Here is a 21,777-nt window from a genome sequence, read left to right on the forward strand (position 1 = left end):
TTTGATTCTTTTTGTTAGCTCCAGGAAGAAAAGGAGAAATATAGAGTAGACAAGGCAGAGACAGAGTCTTTACATGTTTGATCAAGTATATGCCTAAGTCCTGAATACTCTGGAACAACTTCTAGGAAGTAGGTAGGTAGAGGAGTAGTCAGAATGTTACTGAGTTTAGGTTGTTAGTTGGGTTGAAGAGATTCGAAGAATTTAAGTGTTCTTGATTTAGTTAAGTCATCTTGAGAGGCTTTTTCTTCTGCAGAACATCCGTCTGCCCCCATTATGCCCTGGATGGATTGTGAGGCTTAGATCATGAAGGCCAGTTAAGAGACTGGGAATGACACACAGTAGAACCATTGTAGTTTACTCCAGCCCTGTCGATGGATCCCTATCCTGTGAGTATCTTCTTTACCTGTGGAGGCCGGTAAAGACATTTAAGCAGAGACTTTATTATTTACAGAATAAAAAATTTGGTAGGGAAAATATTTTATCTTTGAGGAAATGTTGGTTGGGGGAAGAGTGTCTCTGGAAATTGTGGGCAGTAAAATAATTTTGTTCAAATTATTTTAGAAATAGCAAAGCATCTGTTGAAAGAGAAAACTATTCCAATAATTGCTAGATGAATCATTAGCCTGAGTTCATTCAGAGAGCAGTGCTTCTTCTGTGCGGAGTTCCTACATATTAGTCCTCTTTTTTTTTTTCTTCTTTCTCCTTTGGAAATTTATAGGCCATTAAGGTGAGCTTGTGGCTTTTGAATGTGCAGGGAAACATTTCTGGATTCAGGTATCTTATAAAGGTTTTCCCTGTTCAGAGGTGACTTTTGCTCAGTGTGATTAGGAATTGGGTCTTGAGGTAAATAATATGAACATAATGCTATGTAGGAAATAGATACACAAAAGCGTCTAATGTTTCTGTTACATTTCTTTTTTGGTGAAATGCTGGATATGAGGGTAAGGAAAATAGTAATATACAGTGTATTCAGCTCTCTGTTGTTTTCTCTGAGAAAAAGAGAGTTATGGTAATGAAAAATACAGATTGGTAAGTAAGGTAGATCATTTTCTATTTGGTTTTGAAATATATAAACAGATGCACTTGTGAATGTGCAACACTCATTGCCTTCATTATCCAGTTCTAGAACCCCTTGGACTGGCTAGGCTGGTGTTTTGCTCCATTTCATTTGCCTGCACTAAATAGACTTATTTTGGAATAGTTTTCTTTAAAGTGAATATTCTCTGCAAATTGGTGCAGCCGCTCTGGAAAACAGTGTGGAGGTTCCTCAAAAAATTAAAAACAGGTCTACCCTATGACCCAGCAATAGCATTGCTAGGAATTTACCCCAGGGATACAGGAGTGCTGATGCATAGGGGCACTTGTACCCCAATGTTTATAGCAGCACTTTCAACAATAGCCAAATTATGGAAAGAGTCTAAGTGTCCATCAACTGATAAACGGATAAAGAAATTATGGTTCATATACACAATGGAATACTACTTGGCAATGAGACAGAATGAAATATGGCCTTTTGTAGCAACATGGGTGGAACTGGAGGGTGTTATGCTAAGTGAAATAAGTCAGGCAGAGAAAGACAGATACCATATGGTTTCACTCTTATGTGGATCCTGAGAAACTCAACAGAAGACCATGGGGGAGGGGAAGGAAGAAAAAAAGGGAGGGATCCAAAGCAGAAGAGACTCTTAAAAACTGAGAATAACCTGAGGGTTGATGGGGGGGTGGGAGGGAGAGGAAAGCGGGTGATGGGCATTGAGGAGGGCACCTGTTGGGATGAGCACTGGGTGTTGTATGGAAACCAATTTGACAATAAATTTCATATTAAAATAAATAAAGTGAATATTCTTGTAGTGGCTTCTGTTACACAAGTAGAACTGGATTGCAGTCAGGAGAAAAATCCCTTCCAAAGTATGTTGATCAAGGTTCTGTTCCAGACAACAGAATCCACCCTAGTCTGCTTAAGCAGAAAGGAATGTATTGCAGCGATTTAAGGAGATTTTAGAACAGTCAAAAGGACTGCAGGGACAGGCACGAAGTGAACTTCCAGGAGCAATTTCCAGAGCAAAACTGTGGCTGCTGCACAGGTCCCAGCCTGAGTGGACAGTGCAGCGAGTGTGCTAACTAAAACTGCCAACCCTCCAGATGGACTGACTGAACCCTGGAGTGTCCACTGATGGTGCTGCGGAAAAACAAGGGCCTCTGCCACTATACTTTCAGAAGAGTCTCCCAGCCTGCACATCTTTATGTTCTTATCAGAGTCATTGTGTATTTGTTCATCAGAAGCTGGGGCACATGTAGACATGCTAGCTGCAGGGAATTCTGGGAAATGTAGGTAATGTAAGGTTTTTGTTGTTGTTGTTGTTGTTGTTTGCCTTCTGACCTCTCATGTATAGGAAGTCATGCTAGAAAAGGGTTGGAAGAGTCGGCCATACAGAGCCGACATTTTATTTTGAGAAGAAGGTAGGATGGTCCCTTTCCCCTGGCATTTCAGATCTTGCAGCTTTTCTGAATGTTCATGTTTCCCTTTGGTTAACCATGGATTCACTTCTCTTCAGTCCAGTTTCTAGAACCTTTCTGCCTTCCTTTCTTTTGAGTGGGTTTGGGGGGTCTTGAGCATGTCAACTCTCTCAGATTTGGCCTGTGAGTATCTCTATCTGTTTCAGGATATACAGCCTGAAAACTCTTGAATTTGTGTTTCTGGGACTATCAGACTAAAATAGTTTATTGTTTATCTATACTTAACAAATACATGCATAGCACAAAAACATACATGGTACTAATCACTCTGTGGGAATCTCCATCCATCCTCCCTTCAGGGCTCCAGAGAAGCATGGAAATGAATGTCAGATTTAACTCTGAGTCAAGTAGTTGAACATTCTAGCTGAAGATTCTGGAGATGGATGGTGGTTACAGTTGTGTAACAGTGTAAATGTACTTAATGCCGCTGAACTGTGCACTTACAATTTACCATCTTAACTATTTTTATGTTATAGGTATTTACCACATGAAATATGGGCCTTGTGGTCTAGTACCTAGGGCTTTAAAATCAGCCTTTGTCATGTATTTGCTCTTGGACCTGGGACGTATGATATGTAGCCTCTCTGAGAATGGTTGACTTATCTTGCTATGGGCAGAATCCTACGACATAGTAAATATACTGTAGTAGTTTCTACCCAATCTGGGGAAGAGGGCAGGCTGGTGGACTTTCTGGAACAGAGCAGGTGGACTGTGTGGAGGCCTGGATTGGTCATTGGGGGGGGTGATGGGAGATCAACCCCTCGCCACAATGGTGGGTGCTCAGTCAGCAGTCTGTAGACACTCTATTATGAGTGTCTCTTTTCCTTAGTCTGGAAAGTAGCTTTTTTTTTTTTTTTTAATTTTAATGTTTATTTTTGAGAGAGAGAGACAGAATGAGAGTGGGGAGGGGCAGAGAGAGGGGGAGACACCGAACCTGAAATGGGCTCCAGGCTCTGAGCTGTCAGCACAGAGCCCCATGTGGGGCTTAAACTCGCGAGCCATGAGGTCATGACCTGATCCAAAGTTGGCTGCTTAATGTACTGAGCCACCCAGGCACCCCTACCTTTTTTTTTTTTTTTTTTTTTTTACTCTCTTAAGGGCATCTTAGACATCATGCTAGTTTAGCCTTTCGTTTTAGACGTAGAAGGCTCAGATCCAGAGAGCCTAGTGACTTACCCAGGTTTGTGCAGGAGTAGAAATGTGATAAGAACATAGGCTGATTTTAGGGACGCCTGGGTGGCTCAGTCAGTTAAGCGTCTGACTTCAGCTCAAGTCATGATCTCACGGTCCATGAGTTTGAGCCCGCGTCGGGCTCTGTGCTGACAGCTTGGAGCCTGGAGCCTGCTTCGGATTCTGTGTCTCCCTCTCTCTCTCTCTGCCCCTCCCCTGCTCATGCTCTGTCTCTCTCTGTCTCAAAAATAAATAAAAACATTAAACAAATTAAAAAAAAAAGAACTTAGGCTGATTTTACTCCCCCACCATTAAAAAATTTTTTTAACGTTTATTTATCTTTGAGAGAGAGAGACAGAGACAGAGACAGAGCGTGAGAGGGGGAGGGACAGAGAGAGAGGGAGACACAGAATCTGAAGCAGGCTCCAGGTTCCCAGCTGTCAGCACAGAGCCCGAGGCGGGGCTTGAACTCACAAGCTGTGAGATCATGACCTGAGCCGAAGTCAGACGCTCAACCCACTGAGCCACCCAGTCACCCCTCCCCCATCATTTTTAAGGCTTGCCAAATGTTGGGCATACCTGATGCAAATTTGGTTAAGTCAAGGTTACTTTCAAGAACTTGCCATTTTTCTCCCTAGAGAGAAAATACATGAATTGACTATAATAAAAAGTGCTCCAATAAGTTATGTTATAATAAAGGTGCTGGAATTCAGATGTGAATGATAGGGACACAATGAGGTCCACCTGGAAGAGGGAAGAAGACCTCACACTTGAGCCAACATCTTTGTGGTTATGGTGGTATTAAGGAGGTACCCTCTCGGAGGCAGTTTGGTTAGTAGGGTGCACGTATGTGCACGCGCGCGTGTGTGTGTGTCTGGGTGGATTAGGGAAGTCCAGGTAGAGTCAGCATAAGTAGGAACATCTTGGAAAAGGACTTCGTCTTTGGTAACAGATAGGTCTGTGTTTGAAATCCAGCTCTCCCCTCTACTCGTTATGGGCAAATAATTTGTCTATTCAAAAAACTTGAAGGGTTGTTGTGAGGTTGTTAGAAAACACATACCCAGAATGGTAGTGATTTACATGAGAAGGAAAGGTCTTACTTATACAAGTGTATGTGTTTGAATTACATCACTGTGACCTCTCTTGTTTTACAGTGGATTTTCAGTGTCTTGATTGCGGGGTGTCGGTGTTGGTGATGTGAGTTCCCCAAGGGTGAGGAATACACAGGTTTTCCCACAGGGCCTAGGATAGGACTCTGCTCTCTGGATGGGGAAAGAAGCAATTAAAAATACCAGGCCCAGGCCCTTTCTTTTGTGAAGAATAGGAAAGACTGTTTCACCAGGAAGTTGGAGTCACTATTTAAGAGATGCCTAGAACTGTCATGTGCTTTTAGGTTTCTCGGTTTTGCCTGGTTGCAGATTGAAAGTATCAGAATGAGTGTGCATGTTAACTTACGTAGTTTAAAACATGTTGAATTAAGGTGCTCAGAGTTTCCGACAATGAGCAGGATGATGGTTGTTCTGTTGGCAAATATTAGCTTTAGTGTGTCCCTGCCTGGGAATTGTATGGGGTGGGGTGCACTGTTAAGGATCCTCTGGGGTGACGACCATTCAGGTGGAAGGAGGCATAATAAGTGATGTAGATCTTTGCTACTCAAAATATGGTCCCTGGGCCAGCAGATATCATCACCTGGGAGCTTGTTAGAAATAGAGAATCCCAGGCCCCATCCCAGAGGTGAGATGCTGGGCCAGAATCTGCATGTGAGCAAGATGTGTAGATGATTTGTGTGCACACTGAAGCTTGGGAAGCATGGATCTAGAAGATTGGATGTAGACTACTGTTCCTTGGAGTTTAGTCTCCCCTTTCTCTGTGGAGGAGCCTTCCTGGTTCTGTCTGACTTGAATTGATCCCTAGTTTATGTCTGGCTCACTTAGAGACCTGAAGAAGAGTGTTTTAATTGACTAAGAACTGCAGGGTCAAGAAAGGAAGTGGAGGAAGGAACAGAATATGAAAAAATTGTTCTTAATTTGAGGCTTTAACATTTGCCTTGAAACGTGTGATTGAACTCAGTATCTGTAAAGTTTTTGCTTATAAAAGCAGGTGAGTCAACATTTTTCTTACCCAAATCATCAACCACTAGTTATTGGCCATCTTGTTCCATTCATTGGCTCAGCTTTTCTGTCCGATTATTTCCTTAGGATAGACAGGATTTCCTTTAGGTAAATATGTTAAATGGAGAAGGATAGACATGAGAGAAATGTTTTTATTTCCTTTAAATGGATATTTTCTGCAAAGGAATTAATGATGAAAGACCCTAACTTTTGTTGATGGGGTTTTACTAGCACAGGGTTTTCAGTAGGCCTGGGCCTTCCGTTGGAACATCAAGGTCTTTTTGGTTTCTTACATTTTATGAGATACCATTTTTCCCCTAGAAAGTTAAAGTTGGAGAAGCTTTGAAGCATTGGTAAGCCTGGGGTTCTGAATTTAAAGTGTTATTCTTAGTGTTTAAGAACACTCTTTATAATAAAAAAGGTAGGATATTGGAATATTTTTTTTTTTCAACGTTTATTTATTTTTGGGACAGAGAGAGACAGAGCATGAACGGGGGAGGGGCAGAGAGAGAGGGAGACACAGAATCGGAAACAGGCTCCAGGCTCTGAGCCATCGGCCCAGAGCCCGACGCGGGGCTCGAACTCACGGACCGCGAGATCGTGACCTGGCTGAAGTCGGACGCTTAACCGACTGCGCCACCCAGGCGCCCCAAGGATATTGGAATATTTTTGAGGGGGGAATTAAAAAAAATCAACCTTGACTTTTAGCGTCTCTTTGCCTGTATCCTTGTTACAAAAGCGGCACTTTCCCAGCATGGCATCATCACGTGACCTTTGAGCTTGTTTGCATTCATTCATTTAATTGACTCATCTGAAATTTTTGAGATGAGGAAATGAGCTTTGGATCAGGGATTGAGAGCCAAGGTAAAGGTTTGAGTTCTCTGCTCTGCTGCTGCCTGGCCATGTGGCACGTGCACATCTCAGACCCTGTCATCATCTCTGAATGGAAAGAATTGGACGAGACCCATAATTTTTATGGGGATGGGGGCTCTACGAGCAGGTTGTCTATGGATCAGGATCTTGAATGTGAGGAACATGTTTTATTTGATGATGTACAATACTGTATTCATTTGGAAAATGGAAAAACTTTTTTTTTTTTTTTTTTTAAAACAAGTGGCACATTGTAAAGCACGATACAGTCTTGCTGGTTAACATAGGATGAGAAGTACATGGGACTAACAGTTGGTGGCAAGTAGCAGTTTTTATTGAATGCAGCATGCCAGGTACTGTTTTAAACTTTCGGTATGCATATGTTCTCATTTAAACTTCACAAACCCCTGGAAGATCAGAACTGTTATCACATGAGCAGATAGGTCAGAAAGGTATAAAGTATCTCACTCAGAGTCATCACAAACAGTATATGGGTAGATTGGGATCTAAACCAAAACAAGCTTATAACCTTGGCTACGAGGTTTGCTACCTCTGTATTCATAGTCTGATATGAATCAAGATAAATTTTATCTATGCTTTACCTTCTGGAAAAAGAATTTTTAAATGTGTAACTGTTATGAAATTACTCTTCAATCCTTAGGTATAAAAAAAAAAAAATCATGTATTTTCCTCTAAATCCAATTAAAGTTCCATTTGCAGAGACTGGTGAGTTGTTCCATATCAATAGTCACTCGGGGATTCCTTCCCCACCCACACAGTTGGGCTAGAAAATCCTGAGGATCTCAAATCCCCGCTTCATCATTGAGATGCTCATTGGCCAAGCATGCATTGCCCATTTTAGAATGGCCAATCACTGTTTGTTCCCTCCATATTTGAATCAGCTGCCATGGTCTCCCTAGGGCTCCCAAGGCCAAACCAAGGTTTTTGGATGTTAGTCCCCAGCTATTCACACGTCTAGTCTTACACAGAAGTTTTCACCTGCTTCTGCCAGGGAGCTGCAGATACTGTTCCTGGTGCATGTCTAGACATGGGGTGATAATGGACACCTACACACAGGGTGTTCCTGGACACAGAGCTTCCTGAAGGGAAGTGAAGTATATCTTTCATTCTTTCATCCTTATCCTATGGAGAATTGGTTAATTTCATTCTCCTGCCCAAATTGACAGCAAGACTTAACACGATTGACCTTAAGCAATTTTATTAGCAGCCAATTTGCATTTCTCTCGTTTGCATGGCTAACCTGAGATAGTGCAAGCAATGAACTGATATTATCTATGTGACACCGGGTACATGAATTGAATTCTTTAAGCCTCTGTTTCATCTTTTATGAAATGGGAATAATAATGGTTTTTGTTCCACAGAGGGTCCTGGGGGATCAGCTCTGAAAAGACACTGATTCGGAGAAGGGCAGTGAGACCAGCCAAGCTGGAGGGAAGGGTACAAGCTGCTGGTGTTGTGGCAGCGCTGGGGCTGGGAATGCGCGCATGTCATTTGGAGTTTGGACTCTCGTTGTCCTTCTTTCCGGTTGTTTTATTAACTGGAGTTTGTGTTCTGCCTAAGATGTACCAAAATCCCTCGGATAATCTCCTGTTTTGCTCTCTTTAGGACCCAAATGACTTTGAGTGGAGCTTCTGGATGGAATGGGGAAAACAGCAGCTGGTGCGGTTTCTGCTGGGCCACATGGCTGTGTCTCAGGTGGCCGGCGTGCTTGCAAGGAAGGTATGATTATGTGCAGCATTTCCTCTTATGCCTGTTTCTTTGCCTTTTGAGAGGAAAGAGTCCTGAACTGGGAATCAGGAGATGTGGATATTGGCCTTGGGAGCCTGGAAAAGATGAGAAAGAATTGCTAATGATCAATAAGACATTTATGGTAAAGATCTCATACATTCTTATCCTGCATTTGCTTCCTCCAGGTTATTTTTAAAACCATTGAATATGAAGGTTTTAGAATAAAACTAAGATCATACCTGATCAAATGATCGTATTGAAAAAACACCGATTAGGGGTGCCTGGGTGGCTTGGTCGGTTAAGCGTCCGACTTTGGCTCAGGTCACAATCTCATGGGCCGTGAGTTCGAGCCCCGCGTCGGGCTCTGGGCTGACAGCTCAGAGCCTGGAGTCTGTTTCAGATTCTGTGTCTCCCTCTCTCTGCCCCTCCCCCACTCATGCTCTGTCTCTGTCAAAAATAAATAAAAAAAAAATTAAAAATTAAAAAAACACTAGTAATAAACCAATTCTGCCAAACATCCAGACGCAAATGACTTAAATCTTAACCAGGCTTTTTCAGAAAAGAGAAAAGGAGGAAATGTATATTTAATGAAGATAGTATAAGATGGGTACCAAAATCAAAGGATATGCCTTACCAGAAATTATGACTTACAAAGATATAATAATTAGGACATTGTTGTATTGGTACCAGGATAGACAAATAGACCAATGTAACAGAATAGAGTTTAGAAAATACCTATGCATAGATGGAAACTTGATTTATGACAGAATTGGCATTTCATATCTATGTGGAAAAGATGAACTATTCACGGGTGCCTGGGTGGGTCGGTTGGTTAAGTGTCTGACTTCAGCTCAGGTCATGATCTCACGGTTTGAGAGTTTGTGGGTTTGTGGGTTTGAGCCCCGTGTAGGGCTCTGTGCTGACAGCCCAGAATCTGGAGCCTGCTTTGGATTCTGTGTCTCCCTATCTCTCTACCCTTCCCCCACTTGGTGCTCTGTCTCTCAAAAGTAAATAAACGTTAAAAAAAAATTAAAAGATTATTAAAAAAGATGAACTGTTCAGTAAGCAGTGCTGACCTAATTGTTTAGCTATATTAAAAAGAAATGAACACTTAACTCATATGACACATAATCCTTTTCAAGGTAGATTAAGGATTTAAAAAGAAAAAAAGCATATAACTTTTACAAAGTGTGATCTAGACTATCTGTTGATACTAGGGTTGAGAAAGATTTCTTAAGACCCAAAAAATACAAAATTGTAAAGGAAAACAATTGATAAGTTTACATTAAAATAAGAACTTCTCAATGTATAATTATGTGTAATCATCAGTGTATAATTAGTGTACATCTTTGGATGTAGCCAAAGACACAACGAAGAAAGTGAAAGGCAAGTCACTAATAGAGTTGTTTGCAACCCGACAGAGGATTAGTATTTGGAATATATAAAGAAATTTCCTAAGAAAAAGACAAATCACCCAATAGAAAAGAATGGCACAAATGTGAAAAGGAATTTGCAGAAGAGGAAGCATAAATGACCAGTAAACTTAGAACACCTGTTCAACTTTTTTTAGTAATCAAAACAAATACATCTTAAAACTGTATCATTTCCTACTTTACAGCGTATCAAAGACAAAACAAAAATCCTCATTGTATCAAATAACAGCTACCTGAACTCATACAGAAAGGTTGTGCATATGTATTGGTACAGCTTCTTTGTAATATATTACTTCAAAGAGATGCATAGCTCAAGGCTACTAGTGCTAATTCTGACATAGTCTCTGGAGAAACTCTTTTTGCCAGTCAGGGGGCAAGTCAGGACATTCATTGCAGTGATTGATGTTTGTAATGAAGAACCAGAAGGAATCCAGGTGTCTGTTATGGGGAAATGGAGGAATTATAGTGAATGTATTCCATGGAAAGGACTGAATCATAGCTAGAATTGTCAACATGGATGAATTTTTGGATCACAACATTGAGCTAGTAATAAGGCTAGTTGCAGAGGAATCCATCAGATAAGATCCCATGTTTATAAAGCTCAGAATTGTGCAAAACTAAATGATACATTCACATATATGCTTACAAAGATGAGATTACTGTTAAAATTCGGGATAGTGGTTATGTCTGGTTGGGGTGGGAAGTGGATAGAATTGGGGGGAATGCAGGCCCACCCCTTTTTTCCCCTTTGACAGTTTATGACTTGTTTTAATTGAGGTATAATTGACATATGCCCAGGACCCTCTAAAACACTGATGTAGCCTTGTCTTATCTTAAGCTGGTGGTGGGTATGCCAGTGCTATTTCATTATTCTTTATACCTTACAAATCTTATAAATGTTCCTTTCTCTGTGTTTGATTTTGGATATACTGTAACTGGACATGTGGAAGAGTGAAGTGGGGCAGAAGGAGAGCTGAGGGTGCCTTGGGCACACTGAGTGTTTCATCTCCTGCCCACCCTTGACTCTTTCATATGCACGGAGACTGACGTGGCCATGTCGGATTGGTCTCCTTTGCCTCTCACTCTTACTCTTGCTATTTCTTGTTTGCTTTCTACAGATCAGTGTTTTCTGTAGCTTTTTTTCATTGTCACTACCCCTGTTCCTCCAGAGTCTTTTTACATAAAACTTTTCCCGATTGTGACTTTCTTACTGTGAAATTTTAATACCACAGATATACTGTCCGTTTTATGTACTATATGCATGCCTGTGCTTTGTGCCTAAAGAGTGATGTTTTCTTGTCTTCAAGAACCAACTCCACCCCCCCCCCCCCAGGAGATCTAGCCCCTTGGAGAATTTGAGATGTAGATTAACTTTAGGAATGCTCTTGACTGGATCCTCCTCCCTCTTTCCAAACTCCCTCCATTTTTAGCTCCCGTTTGCATGGACCACCGTCAGAAATCTACCTAGGTTAGGATATAGATGTTCTTCCGTTTAATTTGCTTGTTACTTTGAGTTGAGACTCTTTTTATCTTAGGCAGTTTTCAGAGTAGTTGTGGGAAGGACTTGGGTAAATCCCAGCTTTGCTGCTTTCAAGCCACACGTGTTAAGTGAGTCAGTCGATAACTTTGAGCCTGTTCGTTTGTGCAATAGGGATGGTGCTGCTTGCTTCTTGGGGTGGTGGTGAGGGTCTGATGTTTTTCAGGGTTATGCTTGTATAAGATAAAAGCCAAGTACGTGGTGGCTGCTGCTGTGGTCTGCTGCTATTTGCTGTGTGCTGTGACTGGTTTGTGTGTGCTCCCAGGAGCAGTCACCTCTAGGGTGTTCAAGGGAGGAAGCAACTGTCTTGAGATTCTAAAGCCCCTGAGGGCAGAGGCTGCCTATTCAGCCATACCTATACTCTGCCCATGGATGTCTTTCTCTGACGCTTTTTCAAGCTTGGGTTGTTGGGGAAGGGATTGAGAGCCACAGCCCTTCCCCCTGGGAAGTTGGGTGAGAACAAGAGGGGACCAAACACTGATCTTGATTGTGGACCTGATGTACTGGTGGGTTGGGATCCTGGGAGGAGGAGTGGGCACCTGTGCCTGGAGGTGTGAGGGAAGACCTCCCAGGAGGTGCTCATGAGCTGCAGTTTGAAGGAAGTGGAAGGGTTTGCTTCTTTTGGCTTCTGGCATTTCATTACCAGGCCCAGGGGGACAGGTGGACTTTACATCCGCAGAGCACATCATATGCAAAAAGTCAGGAGGCGGTGTTCCTTGCCAAGTGTGCTCTGAGTCATCTGTGTGTGTGTCTCTCCCATCCCCTCCTCTCAACCACAGGCTTGCTTTGTGCGACAGCCAGTGGGCAGGGTTCTGCTTGTGGCTGGGGCACAGTGCTCTCTTTGTCTGAGTCTGCTTGGCCCTGATGTATAAGTATGAACCACAGCTTTGGCCCCATTAGCTTCGTGCTTTCACCACCTGGACCAAGTGTTCCAGATGGTCGATGTTTTGGGGACTTACGGTGGAAGATTTGGGCTATACTTGTCTTTATTCCCCCGTTTCCAGAGGCGCCATGAGCTATGGACAGACAGCACCTGCACAGATGGCTGTTAGTATGTCTGCAGTTCTCCCTGGCCCAACCCCTAAGCCCTCAAGGATGCTTCCCATTTCCAACTACTATCGCATCTCATCTCTTCCTTTGGTGGCCCAGCTCCTCCCAGAGAGAGGCAGATGAGGTTCAACAGTGTGATTTCCTTTTTTCTCCTCTCTTCCCTTCTCTTCTCCAGGACAAGTCCTAAAACTTTCCACTGAGCTCTTTGGACAAGGTTAAATGCCTTTTCTCTGGGCAGGGCTTTCTCTCTGGGTTTTGGCAAGACTGGACCAAGGGCCGGTACCCTGGGAAGGGAGGCTGAGTAATGGCTCTGAGCTTTGGCTGTGGGTTTGTTATGATTGGATTGTGTGTTGAGTGGGTCAGACAGTTGCCTCCTTTCCTGAACACCCCTGTGGCCTTGCTACCACCTGAGACATTGTGTCCTCTGCCCTCAGAGCTAAAAATATCCCTGTGTGAACCTTTTGAGAAGGCTGGCCTGGTGTGGGGGCTGAGGGTGGCTGCTGTTGCTAACCACAGAGCGACGTTTTCACTGTACCTCTGACTGGCAGAACCCACATTATTAGCACTGGGCCCTGACCAGCTGAGCTCATCAGCCACAGGACTGAAAAGCGTGGTTCCGTGGCGTTGGCTGAAGTGAGGAAACTAACCTCTGCAAGGCTGCGGTCAACAGTGTTCTCTGCTAGCATCTTATTGAAACCACACACCTAATAGGAATCTCTTGTGCTAACCAGACTCTTCTTCCTCCATCAGTGCATATCTAAGGAGGGATGGAATTGGCTTTGTTTGGGCCCACTGGCCTTTGCTCCCAGGAGAAGCAGCTAGAATGTGGTTGTTGGGACTCTGGGATGGTTTTGGGTTTTCCCTCTTTGTTTGGGGATAGATGTGTGTGTGTGTGTGTGTGTGTGTGTGTGTGTGTGTATACACACATACATATACACATGTGTATATATCCCTCCCCAAAATATATAACTATATTTTTTAGTAGCAGCTGCAATTGATGATGTAGTATGTAATAAATTATGGCATACATAAGGATTATTGATTGACTTTACTTATTTCTCAAACAGTTGCCCCCACTGAGTGGTTTCTGGGCAGATGTACAAAAAGAATTCATAGACAGCAAAATCTGGTATAGTTGCCAACAGTTGTCCTCACCAAGGCTTTACCCTTTTGTTCTTCCCGATGGAGGTGGCTAATGAGGGAACCACACAGGCACATCCTTTTATCATTCGGTGCCTGCAGCACAGAACAAGCTGAAGTGGGAGAAAAGTAAGGATGTTGTAAGAGGGGGCATTGCCGACCAGCTCTTCTTGTGGCTGGGTCTTGACTCCCAGTGAAGAAGATTTGAAGAAAAGGAGGGTGAGTACATAGTTTTTCCTCAGAGGTGGTGATTTCAGCCTTGGAAACACACCAGTTTAGGGTTAGTCTCTCTGAAACCCCCCCCCAGTGGGTGGGGTGATGGGTAACAGATTCTATCACAGATGTCTGCTTTCATAGCTTGGTGCCTGTGCCCTATCGGTTGTAAACTATTTGAGATTTCCCCCAGCACAGGTAGAGTTGTAAGAGACCCCTGTGATGGAAAACAGGCAGTAGGCAGGGAGATGTCACGGAGGCAGGTGACTCCCTCCGTTCCATCTGCACTGGCAAAGCAGCCTTTGTTTATAAGGAGTTAAGCGGTATAAGTAGGGACCTTGGAAAACAGCAGATTTTCACGTTAGTGGACTAAACAGCCCCAAATTTTGGTGCTAACTTCTTGTTACTTGTTAGTCATAACTACCAGGTTAAGTCCAAAGACTTGGGGAAGCATATCCATCGACCATATCTACCCATGTACCCACCCAACTGTTCCACCATTCATTCATTTATCCCGCATTTATGGAGTGCTTGCTATATGCTAGGCACCATGTTAGATTCTGGGCTTGTATTACTGTAATTTGAACAAGGCAGGATATTAGCCTGTGAAGGGGGACTATCAAGCAGAGAGTCCGTAATGGGCCGTCTTGAGAAATAGTTCAGCATAGACACAGGGAGCAGTGGGAGCAGAGGGCAGGTGGCCGACCTACTTCAGTCTGGGGCGGGAAGCACTGTGTCCCATGAGGAAGGCTACTGCATTCTCAGTTTGCCGTTTTGTCAACTGTCACAGAAATGTAGTTTCTTTCTGATTGCTTGCTAGACTTTTAAAAGTTTCTTCTCTTCCCTCACCTGCCTTTTCATCTTCTGTTAGAAACTGAAGAGCCTGGAATAAGGCGAGTGAAGGGGGTCAGGAAAGTCCTATGCCTCAACAAAGTTTGCCCAGCCTGTCTTACTCTCGAGCTTCAGGTTGCTCACACTTTGATGCTTTTTGAAAGAGATTTGTGAATGCAAATTAAAGCCACAGTGAGATACCACTGCACACTTGGCAGACTGGCTCAGATGAAACATAGTGACAGTGCCAGATGCTGGTGAGGACAGGAATAAAATGGAGCACTCATACCTTCCTGGTGGAAATGCTGTTTAGCAGATTCTTGTAGAACTAAATGTGCAACTACCATGCAACCCAAACAATGCACTCTTGGGCATTTATCCCAGAGAAATAAAAACTTATTTTTACACAAAAAACTGTACACATATGTTTATATCACTTTTGTTCAGAATAACAAAAAACTGGAAACCCAGATGTTCTTTTACAGGTGAATAGTTAAATAAGTGGTGAGACATCCATAACATGGAATACTACACAGCAGTAAAAAGGAGCAAACTTTAAATACCCTCAGCAACTTGGATGAGTCTCCAGGGAATTACACTGAGTGAAAAAAGCCAATCCCAAAGGTTGCATACAATTCTTCAAGTAAAATTTTAGAAATGGGGAAGATGGTGGTGGTTTCCAGGGGTTAAGGATGTGGGATAAAGGGAGTGGGAAGGAGGTAGTTGCAAAAGGGCAACACAAGAGATCCTTATGGTGATAGAACTATTTACCTCCATCTGTAAAGATAAGATGTTACATATCTTTGCTGTGGTGGAGACTGAACCTATACCTGTGATAAAATTATATGGAACTAAACACACACACATACAAAGGAGTACAAGCAAAACTGGGGAAACCTGGATAAATTTGGTGGATTGTAGCAATGTCAGTATCCTCGCTGGATATGCTATGGTTTTGCAAAATATTACCATTGGGAAAAACTGGGTGAAGTGTAGGAGGGGGGATCTCTTTGTATTATTTCTTATAACTGCAGGTGAATCTACAACTATCTCAAAAATCTCAAAAGCATTGTATAGAATTAGAATTTAAATTTCTAAATTAGAAACATCACAGCCCAGCTTTAAATTAAGCTCATGTTTTGTGTACTTGATCAAAATGATTCTTTGTGCCTTCTTCTCAAGTGGCCCATAATTTCCAGTCATAATCATCACTTAATTTAAACAAACTGGGATTTTGTTGACTCTTAGGTGGATTTTTTAAAACTTGAGCTTGACATAGATTATGTGTGTGATCAAAACTGTGTATCTGCCCAGGTTGCCCCAAAAGCTTGGGGGAAAACGTCTTAAAGTCCTTCTGGCGAGGAATGAGAAATCTTGTTTTTGAATAAAACATAACCCATTTTATTTTTGATTTTTGAAAAGTTAAGTAGTTCCCAGCATATTTGGTGTCAGAAGCTTAATACCTGATACTTAAGCATTTTCACTAAAGAGGTAGACAAAAGTTTGATAAATACAGAAGCACTTTTGGAGTAGATATCAGTGAAACAGGCCTCCCTAGGCCTTTGCAAGTGAAAATGGTCTTTGAAGCACTTGGGGAAAGACCCCTTCCTCAGGCCATCCAGAAGCAGCTTGTATGGGTGGGCAGGGTCACTCTTCCATTTCTAGCCCCTCTCCAGCTGCCACAACCCTGGGATCATGACCTGAGCCAAAATCAAGAGTTGGATCCTTAACTGGGGTGCCTGGGTGGCTCAGTTGGTTAAGTGTCCGACTTCAGCCCAGGTCATGATCTCACAGTTCGTGAGTTTGAGCCCTGTGTCGGGCTCTGTTCTGACAGCTCAGAGCCTGGAGCCTGCTCCAGATTCTGTGTTTCTGTCTCTCTCTGCCCCTGTCCTGATTGTGTTCTGTCTGTCTGTCTCTCTCTTCCTCAAAAATAAGAATAAACATTAAAAACAATAAAAAAAAAAAAGAGTTGGATGCCCAACTTACTGAGCCACCCAGGCACCCCCTAATTTATATAAGTTTTAAAAAAGTAGGTATTATTTTTATCTTTTTCTTTACATCACCTGTCTGCCATGGATGCCTCGACCCACTGGGGAGAATGAGTAGATAATATGAGGGCTAGTGGAGAACATGAAGGCAACGTGAGAGTGTTTTCTGTGCTTCCTTAGAATGGTATTAAATGTGGTCTGCCTGTCCTAGATGGCAAGAGGAAGACAGTGGGGGGTGTGAATTGGGGACAAACATGTGGGCCTGTACGGTAGCTTTGGTGGGCACAGTTAAATTCACCAGAGAATCTCCTTCAGCTTTTTCCAAATTGAAGTCCCTTAGTCTTTGGTTAAGTTCCCAAATGAAAGCCAAACAAACAGGCTTCTTCCAAATGGGTCAAATAACGCTTAATAAAAGTGTAGCTGTGTGTATATATGTTGCCATGTGTGAGTGGAAAAGGTTTCCTGGTGGTAAATGCTGTGGATTATGTTGGAAAAACATATTTTTTTTTTCTCATTTGTTAAAACTACTTCCTAAAATGGTCTTTGGCGACCTTGTTTCTTATAAATGGACTCTGCCCAAAGGTGAGTATTTGGGGGAAAATCTGAAGCAAATTTATGTAGCTGTTTTCTGTGGGCAGTAGGATGGAAAAATAGTAAAACTGAACTGCAGTTTTCTCTGATTTTCTTGGAACTTAAAAGTGGCTGACCTAGTTGCTCATTCAAAATGTTCTCTCTTGGGCTGGAGCATAGATTTGGGAAGGGATGGTACTTTGGCAATATTTTGGAAGAGTTAGCATGTAAGGATGAGATTTACAGTTTGTGGTCCACATTCGTCTTTGTTTCAAAGAATTCTTGTTTTCACAAGGAGACCTATTTCAAGCATTCCCAACTTTTCAATGTGGTGTATTCCTGGAAACCATATTTTTAAATGTACACCAGAAAGACCCGTTGTATTCCCCTCTAGGACTAGACAACTAGTATTGGTCATGTTCTTACTATGTATGCAAACACTGTGGAAAGCGTTTTACATGCATTAAGTTAATCCTCATGAAGTACATGCCCTTATCCTAACTGTACATATGAAAAAACTGAGGCATGGAGAGATGAAGTCACTTGCCTGGGGTCACACAGGTAGTTAATGGGGATACCAGGATTTATTTGGGCAGTTGGACTTCAAAGCTTGAGTAATTAAACCCCTATAATATGTTGCCTCTCTAACAATGTTAAAACAATATTGTGGTTTTAAGTAAGGATTTATCGGCCAGATATGACCAAGAATATGTCATAAAAGCAAAGGCATATTCATTTAGTTATTTACTGTCAGTAATTATAAAACTTTATAATTGGATAGAACGACATTCTGATTCTCCTAAAATGCGAATGAACATGCCAATCAGATTGACTATACAAAGGTCTCAATATTGTATAAAGCAGGTAAGATATACTTTTTCTGTAAACAGTAAACAATACGTTAGTAAAAATACACTGAGATATTTCAATGTAGAAATCTGGTTTGGACCTTAGAAAGCCGTTTGTGGTTTGGTTGGCTCAACTGTCTCAAAGAAACACCTGAGAAATGTGTACAAATACTTTCTTTTACCTTCACGTTTGCAGGATGGTGTACGCAGGGTTCTGGGTTGGTGGTTTTCCCAACGGGCTTCTGGCTTCCATAGTGTCTTTTGAAAAGTCGGCTAAATATCTTGTTGTAGGATCCAGTGGTCTGGGTGGCTTTGGCTGAAGGCAGCAAAGTGGCTCCTTCTGGGTGGATCTGGTGGAGTTCTAGGGTAGGCAGCCGTCACTCTAGGGCTAATGTGGAAGGTCCTTCTGAAACCTGTTTGGGTTTCACTAAATCCCCAGGGCAGTGAGAATAGTTTGGTTAATGGATCAGTAAACATTATGCTTCTATGTAGAACCTTTCATAGCAATACCCATTCACTCACTCTTTTCTCTTTTCCTCTCTGCCCTCTCCCTCTGTGTGTCTCTCACTGTGTCCCTCCCTGTCTGCAGCACAGACCCTGGATCCTGGGGGCTTATGGAATGTGGGCCTCCTGGTGTGTTCTGGGGGCCCAAGGCACGGCCATAATTTTTCTCCACACCCTCATCTCCTTCTGCGTGGCCCAGTTCCAGTCGCAGCTCCTGTCATGGCTCTGTTCTCTCTTCCTGCTCACCACACTGAGGCTGCAAGATGTGGAGGAAGTTAAGGTAAGTGTCTCTGTTTTACCCTCGAGAAGAAGAAGGCCCCTTTAGAAGTGCTCCCATTGGGTAGATGCCTTTGTTTTCAGCCAAGAGTCAATTGAAGAATCATGGTGGGGGTCCCCCTAGTGACCATATGGGGTTGATGCACGTGAATCTGGGTGTGTTGCCTTCTGGAATCTTGTCTTTTGTGTCTGACCCTGTCTTAGCCCTCTAAGGTTGCCCAGGGCTGACCTTCTACCTCTTTTCCCAGTGTGGGTAGGCATGGATGGTGCCAGATGTCATAGGAACAGAGGGTAAGGAGCAACAGGAAAAGAAAGCAATAGTCTTCTATGCATTTAACAAAAAAATCATCTGTAGAGTGCTCTACAATTTATGGGGAACTTTCACATGCCTCATCTCATGCAGTACCCATGATAGTCCCTGCAACAGATAAGGAAGGTATTTTCCTTGCACAGAGAATCTTGGGAAGTTTTGATATTCTTTCTTTAGTCATTGCGGCACTGAAAGTCTTGTGGTATCGTGGTATCCTTACTCTTGTTCACATGATCATTCATCCATTGGCTTAGGTGATAGCACTTACGCACTGTGGGTCGGCACAGTTGCAGGAAAGATGAGCCAGTGGATGACCTGGTTCCGTGTCTCTTCTAGTAGCTGTGTTTCCTACTCTTGAAACTGGAGGCAGTCATTTAACCTGAGTCTCAATTTCATCATTTTGAAAATGGAAGTAGTATGTGCTCTATCTTCCACGTGGAGTTTCTCTGAGCCTCTGATAACATGAGTATGTTGAGTGATTTTGTAAAAACTGTAGCATTTTGAAAATTCAGTGCATTTCCTGTTACACTATTTTAATTTTTCTCACCAACGGATTGGGGCTAACACTTTAAGCACATATGTCGAAATCTGGACTTGTGAGAGAAAGTAGGGTAGTGTCTCCATCTTAACAAAAGAGACTTCCCACAATGATTAACTAGGGGATCATTTAAATACATGGGTTTAAAAATAGATCTGCAATAAAAATAAAAGAATTCACACCTAACTTTTTGGGGACCTGGCAAATGTACAAAACAGACTCCAATAATAATTATCATTTGTGTGGCAATAGTTAGCATCAGTTATGGATGTTGGTAGTGACTAAACATTCCATTTATTATGCAGACTAGAGGTTGAAAAATACTGCCCAAGGGAAAGAAATGAGCAGAAACTACTTGCTTTGGGTTTCCATGCTTTTTTATTAAAAAAAATTTTTTTTAATGTTTATTTTTGAGAGAGAGACACAGACAGAGAACGAGCAGGGGAGGGGCAGAGAGAGGGGGAGACACAGAATCGGAAGCAGGCTCCAGGCTCTGAGTTGTCGGCACAGAGCCTGAGGCGGGGCTCAAACCCGTGAACCTGAGCCGATCATGACCTGAGCCAAAGTCGGACGCTTAACTGCTTAACCCACCGAGCCACTCAGGAGCCCCGGGTTTCCATGCTTGCACTTGCAGTTCTCCTAGTCTTTCTCAGTGGCTGCTGAAGGCTCAGACATGCAATAGAAACTCTTCACTGGTTGGTTTTTCTGTGTAAAGTTGTAAAAGTCCTCCCATGGATCACATTAACTATTCCTTTCTTTGTCCCCCGTTATATCTTGTCTGTATTCCCATAACTTGTTCTTCTCATTAAAAAGGCAATATATATAATGGCAAATATAAAAACATAAAGATTATAAAATGATCCAAATTTTACTCCACCTAGTACTGTTAAGATTCTACCGCATTTGCTTCTTGTCTTTTATTTCATACATCTTTTAGTACATGCTTGTTATGTCTTATCTCGTGCTGCATTGTAATTATATACTTACATGCCTATCTGCTGTGTGGGAATTTACACACCTCGAGGGCAAGGACTATTTTTCTTGACTGTGTTTCTAAAGCTTATTTGGCAAATAGTTCTCAACTACATGTGGAGCCAAATTAACGTAAGAGCAAAAGGAAAAATATGTTGAAGACAGGAATCCCATGTGACATTTATAAGTCTCTCTTTGCCTTCAGTATTGTTGGAAGAACTGTCCAAGTATCCGCTGGCTGTAGCTCATCTCCATGTCCCCCACTGGGTGAATCTGATGCATATCTGGGCAAACTCTCATCACCACACACGAGGCCTAATGCTAAGTAGATGAGTGGTGTTAGACACGCTCTTCCACCCACTGCTCATTAACTCCTGGTTTCCATTCCCACTGAGATTTACCTGCTTCCCAGTGGTGGAGAAACCCCCTGTATGGTACAGCTGCTCTCTCTGTGGAAGCGGTCTTCTTCCCAGGGGACGATGGCATCCCTCCTTGACACTCCAGAGTTGTCCTCTTCTTGTGACTTTGCAGAGAGGGTGGTACCAGACGGAGAACGAGTACTACTTGCTGCAGTTCACGCTGACCGTGCGTTGCCTGTACTACACCAGCTTCAGCCTTGAGTTCTGCTGGCAGGAGACTGAGAACAGCTTCTACTCCTTTCCCTGGCTGGTGGCCTACGTCTTCTATTACCCCGTCTTCCACAACGGGCCCATCCTCAGCTTCCCAGAGTTCATCACCCAGGTAGAGCCCATGGGGGGACTGGATTGGTACTCTGTCCTTGTTGGCCATGGCCATCCATGAGACTCCTGAGGCTTTTCATTCTGGGGTGCCCACAAATTTAACACGTGTTTCTGTTGTGACTTCTTAGGTAACAAATGAAATACTTAGGAGAAATAAGTATTTGAAATACAGATCAGCCTGTCTCTGGGGCATGTTGGCTCTAGGAACCCCCCACCCTGACTCTTCAGTGGGTGCTGGCAACCAGGATTAGTAACTGGGCACAGAAAGGAACTTAGGGGTGGGTATCCACTGCCAGGAAGTCCCAGGGAAAGACAAAAGTGGATTCTGGTGGTCGTACTTGGAAAAGTAGAAAGAGATACTATCTATGCTGTTGGTTGGAAAATATCATGTTCTCCTTTATTGTCACGAA

At 42.8% G+C, this 21,777-nt stretch overlaps 1 protein-coding gene across 10 annotated transcripts in view; it reads left to right on the forward strand.

Annotated features, from left to right (window-relative positions):
- Positions 1-21,777, forward strand: part of HHAT (hedgehog acyltransferase) — a 321,146-nt gene that overhangs the window by 60,959 nt on the left and 238,410 nt on the right. For all 10 annotated transcript variants that reach the window (XM_045452422.1, XM_045452427.1, XM_045452424.1 and 7 more), the window contains 3 exons: positions 8,295-8,408; positions 18,617-18,811; positions 21,159-21,368. In XM_045452422.1, the coding sequence (XP_045308378.1) occupies positions 8,295-8,408; positions 18,617-18,811; positions 21,159-21,368 (519 nt within the window). The remainder of the gene's footprint in view (positions 1-8,294; positions 8,409-18,616; positions 18,812-21,158; positions 21,369-21,777) is intronic.

Source organism: Leopardus geoffroyi, chromosome C3 (genome assembly GCF_018350155.1).
Source record: "Leopardus geoffroyi isolate Oge1 chromosome C3, O.geoffroyi_Oge1_pat1.0, whole genome shotgun sequence".
Classification (NCBI taxonomy): domain Eukaryota; kingdom Metazoa; phylum Chordata; class Mammalia; order Carnivora; family Felidae; genus Leopardus; species Leopardus geoffroyi.